The 6,548-nt window shown below is 43.6% G+C and overlaps 1 protein-coding gene across 2 annotated transcripts in view; it reads right to left on the bottom strand.

The window, feature by feature from the left end:
- LOC103593392 (unconventional myosin-XVIIIb-like) overlaps positions 1–6,548 on the bottom strand; it is a 145,007-nt gene that overhangs the window by 123,403 nt on the left and 15,056 nt on the right. For both annotated transcript variants that reach the window (XM_008576355.1, XM_008576354.1), the window contains exons 6-7: positions 4,482–4,592; positions 609–713 (exon numbers count right to left, since the gene is read on the bottom strand). In XM_008576355.1, coding sequence (XP_008574577.1) covers positions 609–713; positions 4,482–4,592 — 216 coding nt within the window. The remainder of the gene's footprint in view (positions 1–608; positions 714–4,481; positions 4,593–6,548) is intronic.

The raw sequence follows: 6,548 nt of genomic DNA on the forward strand, positions 1-6,548 counted from the left end.
CACCACAAAGATTGATCCAGCTCAAAATGTCCACAGTGCTGCAGTTGAGAACCCTGCTGCACAGTGACAGTCTCAGCCCTACAAGGCTCTGCTCTGCAGAAACCTAGAGCAGTTAACGAGCTCACCCAAAGCCATGTAAACAGAAGATGCCCAGTTGCTTTTTAAAGCTACATTTTCCTGACTCCAAGCCTGGCTGCCTGTAGCAAAAGTCTTATTCTCATGAGGCCAGCAATGAGTGCAGTGGTCATTCATCCACATTCACCCCGTTGAAGTGAGGACTGTCTACACTCTTACCCTGACAGCTGCTGAAGGCAAGGAAACCTCATCTATTGCTCCTGGCTGGGCCTACTCAGTTTATTCCCATGGGTTCTTCCAAGAATGCTGCTGTTAGCAGGCACCTAAAGATCCCCTTTGCAGAGCTGATAAGTATACGAAGGGACAGAGTTGGTGAAGAATAAGGTGTCTGGGAGAGGCCACTGAAAGGCCTGATCCCTGAAGATCAGAGGAAGATTCCCCTCCAGTTGGTCTTTCCACGAGTTCCTCTCTCTAATCGGGCCCAGAGGCAGAACGCGTGTCCTCCCGAATGTCTGCTCATGTCTCTGCCTTACCTGATCACAGAGGGTTCCAATCAAGCCTTCCAAATCTTGCTTCTCATGGAGGACCATCTGCTTCTCTTCATATTCTTGCTCCAGCTGCATTTCCAGCTGACGGAGCTATGGCACAAAGGGCAGATGCATGCATAGGGTGAGTGAGCTCCATCTGAACAGATCCTACAAGGCTGGGACCCTCTGGAGAAGGGGTGATGTGGCGCTTGTGGCTTTGTTCCACAAAGGCTGACCTAGCAATTGGAAGGGGGTGTCTCTGTTGGAGAACTCATGAGCCTAAAAACTTGAGAGCTGGACAATTATGGGGAGCCCCTTGCCATTGACTGTGAAGCCTTCTCTCCCAGCTCCCCACCAGAACAGAAGTCTCTCTCCCACAGACCACCAGCTAAATATTTACAATTCTTGGCATGCTGACTTTTTAAGGCTCTTCATGACATTATACCCAACATATTGAAATGCATCTACGCCCCTTATAAATATGAATATACATAACGCAGTTTTTTTAAAAAAGCTACATTTAAGATTATTTGGTGTTATGTACTGCATGTGTCCCCCAAATTCATGTTAAAACCCTAACCTCCAATGCATTTGGAGGTTGGACCTTTGGGAGGTAATTAGGTTTAGATGAGGTCAGGAGGGTGGAGCCTCTATGATGGAATTAGTGCCCCCAGAAGAAGAGCCACCAGACAGCTTGCTTTCTCTCTTTCTCTGTCACATGAAGGTACAATGAGAAGGTGGCTGTCTACAATCCAGAAAGACAGCCCTCACCAGACATCAAATCTGCTGGCACTTGATTTTGGACTTCCCAGGCTCCAGAACTGTGAGAAATAAATGTTTGTTGTTTAAGCCCCCCAGTCTATGGTATTCTGCTATAGCAGCCCGAACTAAGACATTTGACTATGAACAACTCATTTTATTTACAATTGACTCTGATTTCTCAGCAATTACCCAGCAAAGGCAGGCATTCTCGAGTAGAATGAATACCCCACTGTAGCTGTGCTTTGCATATCCATTCAGCCTCTCTCAAGCATATTACTTTATCCCCTTGATCCACCATCTCCATCTCATGCCATCAGTGACCCTATTTCACAGATGGGCTAAGTCCCAGAGAGAATCCGAAGTGCATATCCTCAAATCAGTTGTTGCTGAGAGGTGTTAGTGTCCTGTCTTCTGGCCCCAGGTCTCTCTGCCACCTAAGAAAGTCACAGCATTCCCACCCAGGTCACTAACAATTGATTTCCTGCCATGGTAACAGATAGACTTAACAGAGCAGTCACTAGAATATGGAGTTAATGTTAGTGTCTCTCACAGGGAGAAAAACACCTTTCCCTGACCTCACTTTCTCCCTTTATAAATCTGTCCACAGGAAAGCCTCAGAAGGGTCTGGGTCACATTTCCAACTTATCGTAACCCTGGCTCAGAGCATGAACCATACTTTGAGGCACTCTTGGAATAGACCAGAAGTTTGCACAACCTTCACCTGAAGGAACATGGGCAAGAACTGGGGGCTTCCATCTCCTAGCCCATGGAAGGGGAAAAAAATACTAACTAATGGTCACTTCTGTAGAAAGCAAGTCTATTTTAACACTTTCTTTTAAGAGTAAGGAGTGAGAAATACAAGGCAGTCTGTATTTAGAATGAAGACTGAAAAAGCAAGAACTCATTTCAAAAAATACACAAAATAAATAAAAACTATATATCAAGCAAGTTAAAATTTTCTAGAGAAATATTCTGTGTAATATTTCTACATGGTGTTCACAGGTATGATGGGTAAGGGAAGAGGGAGAAATTAGGCATGGGGGCTTGCTAAATGAGGCTTAACTCAAAGCTTTCTAGCAATTCCACATTACAGATTCATCTTACATTCACATCAACCAATAAATGTATCAGGATGTTTATCTCAGCATTGGCTATAAGAGCAGAAAACTGGAAACAACCTAAATGCCCAATGATGGGATGTGTTGAATAGATTAGAGTGCCTGCTTAAGATGGCATACTCTTAAGCCATTAAACATATGTTAGATCTGGATTTACAGACATGAAAAGAGGCCATGAAAAATTGCTGAGTGAAAATAGAAGACTTCAAAACAGAACGACCTCAGTTAGTGAAAATGATCTCTCTACAAATGTGTATGTGTGTATACATCATGAGAGAGATTCAAGAGTACTGAAAAACAGTAATCATGATGGTTTCTAGGTAGTAAGATTTCAAAGGTTTACTGCTTTCTTGCACACTGAAATATCTGCAAAAAGCCTGGACAAAACGTAAAAAATAATTTGAGTTACAAGATAAATAGCCAGAAGGGACCCGTCCCATTACGGAAACTTAGAAGTCCTTACTCAAGACATCGGTAACATGGCCTCATGGGCTCTTGGTAGAAATCTAGGGGTGATTATGCTGGACAGTTCCAGAGGCTCCTGGAATTTCTAGGTTCATATTTAAGATAGGCACTTCTGCTTCTGTACCTTTCAAGGCACCTGAGGAGCTAAGGTCTCAGGTGGCTGCAGAAAGAGCCTGTCCCCAGACGGGGCCTGCCAAGACCCAAGGTCACGGCTGTGCTCACTGCTCACATACCCGTCCTTTCAAGGCACCTGAGGAGCTAAGGTCTCAGGTGGCTGCAGAAAGAGCCTGTCCCCAGACAGGGCCTGCCAAGACCCAAGGTCACAGCTGTGCTCACTGCTCACATACCCGTTTCTGGCAGGACTGACGGACATCTTCCAGCTCCTCTTCCTGGTCCTCCCGATCCTTCTGGTGCATCTGCTTCATCCGCTCAATCTCCAGTTCAAACCGCTGGCGGAGCTGGGGGACAGCAAGGACAGCACATGAGGGTGACCCACTCCAACTCTCCTGGCCCTCTGTGTCATTCTCAGCATTCTAGTTGCATTTTTCACTTTTGGAATGCATGGATGAGAGTCAACTTGTCTCCCTAGGCACCCTGGAAGGTCAGAAATGGTAGATAAACAGCCCAAGTGCTGTCTCTGTCCCTTCTTGTGGTTATAACAAATACTGCTAATCAATCACACTCTTCCATTGAATTTAGATGTAGCCTCAGAATCCTTCTCAACACTCTTAAAATGAAACAAATTTTTCATCCTTGGAGCAGGCATCAGTGATGGTTTTTTGGATGGGTGGATGGGTGGATAAATGGTAAGACAAAAATTTATCAAACATCAACCAATAAATGTATCAGGATGTTTATCTCAGCATTGGCTATAAGAGCAGAAAACTGGAAACAACCTAAATGCCCAATGATGGGATGTGTTGAATAGATTAGAGTGCCTGCTTAAGATGGCATACTCTTAAGCCATTAAACATATGTTAGATCTGGATTTACAGACATGAAAAGAGGCCATGAAAAATTGCTGAGTGAAAATAGAAGACTTCAAAACAGAACGACCTCAGTTAGTGAAAATGATCTCTCTACAAATGTGTATGTGTGTATACATCATGAGAGAGATTCAAGAGTACTGAAAAACAGTAATCATGATGGTTTCTAGGTAGTAAGATTTCAAAGGTTTACTGCTTTCTTGCACACTGAAATATCTGCAAAAAGCCTGGACAAAACGTAAAAAATAATTTGAGTTACAAGATAAATAGCCAGAAGGGACCCGTCCCATTACGGAAACTTAGAAGTCCTTACTCAAGACATCGGTAACATGGCCTCATGGGCTCTTGGTAGAAATCTAGGGGTGATTATGCTGGACAGTTCCAGAGGCTCCTGGAATTTCTAGGTTCATATTTAAGATAGGCACTTCTGCTTCTGTACCTTTCAAGGCACCTGAGGAGCTAAGGTCTCAGGTGGCTGCAGAAAGAGCCTGTCCCCAGACGGGGCCTGCCAAGACCCAAGGTCACGGCTGTGCTCACTGCTCACATACCCGTTTCTGGCAGGACTGACGGACATCTTCCAGCTCCTCTTCCTGGTCCTCCCGATCCTTCTGGTGCATCTGCTTCATCCGCTCAATCTCCAGTTCAAACCGCTGGCGGAGCTGGGGGACAGCAAGGACAGCACATGAGGGTGACCCACTCCAACTCTCCTGGCCCTCTGTGTCATTCTCAGCATTCTAGTTGCATTTTTCACTTTTGGAATGCATGGATGAGAGTCAACTTGTCTCCCTAGGCACCCTGGAAGGTCAGAAATGGTAGATAAACAGCCCAAGTGCTGTCTCTGTCCCTTCTTGTGGTTATAACAAATACTGCTAATCAATCACACTCTTCCATTGAATTTAGATGTAGCCTCAGAATCCTTCTCAACACTCTTAAAATGAAACAAATTTTTCATCCTTGGAGCAGGCATCAGTGATGGTTTTTTGGATGGGTGGATGGGTGGATAAATGGTAAGACAAAAATTTATCAATATAAGCCTGGAAAGGAAGATAACTTTCCCAAGATGCTACCTTGGACAAATTCACTTTGACTCTGGATCTGTTTCCTTTCTATGTGGAAAACAACCACCTCCGAGTGTTACTATGTGAATTAAATGAGATGATACATGCAAAGCATCTAACACAGTTCGTGACACATAAATGCTACTTTCTCTTTCCCCCTTATTTTAAAAACAGAGAGAAAGGACTCTCTCTTTTCTTTCTGGCATCCTGACATAACAAAAGAGCTGTGTTCCCATGAAGGATCTGGGTCTTTTAAACACAAGCCTCTGAAATGTGTGCACAGCAGGCAAAGAGCTGTGCGTGATATTTGAACTGTGTGATGTTGTATAGAAGGTTCTAGAACTGGAAGCAGAAGTCATGGGTTCCAGTTCTTGTTCAAGACTTCACTTTCATGATCTGCCTAATTGAGAGACTGGCCCAAGTCCTTGCTTCTCAAATTTTGTAGCACATCAGAATTACCTATTGCATTTTTAAAACATGTATATTCCAGGGCTTTGCCCTAGACCTATTGAATTAGAATCTCCAGGGTAGGGTCTAAGAATCCATACTTTTATTTATTTTATTTTATTATTTTTTAGAATCCATACTTTAAACTTTCACTTATCTATACTCTTCAATGCTGTTAGCCCATGAGTCCATGAGTATTTGGAACTCCTTCCTGACTGTTTACTGTGCTACCCCACCATCTCTCACCAAACCTGCAGAAGTTCACAACTACTGTCTCTAACATGGAAATTAAGCTGAGAAAAAACAATTTTGGTCTCTTAAAATGTTGATAAAATCCCTTGCTATATAGGACTGTGCTAAAGAGTAAAAAGAATCGTGTACATCCAAGCCTCTGTTGTAGCTCATGGCAGAAAGTAGGTTCACTTTAAATGTCAACTTCTTTCCTTTCCTCCTTTAAAATGACAGAGGTTATGGGGAGNGTTCACTTTAAATGTCAACTTCTTTCCTTTCCTCCTTTAAAATGACAGAGGTTATGGGGAGATAATCCGAGACAAACTGCCTAAGCAAGTAAATACAGTATTTCTTTTTCATTTTTTCCTAGTCTCTTGGACACTCTTGACATGTGCAATACCATTTATGTCAAACTTATATGAGTTAACATAAAATTCCCTGGAAAAAGTGCTATATTAGAATCAATAAATATCCACTGGATGACTACAAGGGTGTCATGCAGCTGAGCTTATGGGGTGAAGCTACAGATGGATTAAAGTGTTGAGTCAGCCTCACCTGCTGGGTGAGTTGAGAGTGGAAAATCAGGAAGGTGCATTAACTATCAGGTCCATGGGTCAGGGTAGCATATTTCTGCTTCCAAGCACCACATGGTCCCCTAATGATATCTTAAAGAGTTAATTCAATTTTTGAAAGAGCTTGCTTTATTCTTGGCTCTATGAGGATCCTGCTCTTTTATAGAACCATTAAAAACCTAAACAGAGGGCTGGCCCGGTGGTGCACTGGAGAGTGCACCGCCTGAGAGCGCAGCAGCGCTCCCACCAAGGGTTCGGATCCCATGTGGAGACTGGTTCCCGCTCACTGGTTGAGCGCGGTGCGGGC

Source organism: Galeopterus variegatus, unplaced genomic scaffold (assembly GCF_000696425.1).
Source record: "Galeopterus variegatus unplaced genomic scaffold, G_variegatus-3.0.2 Scaffold1337, whole genome shotgun sequence".
Taxonomy (NCBI): Eukaryota; Metazoa; Chordata; class Mammalia; order Dermoptera; family Cynocephalidae; genus Galeopterus; species Galeopterus variegatus.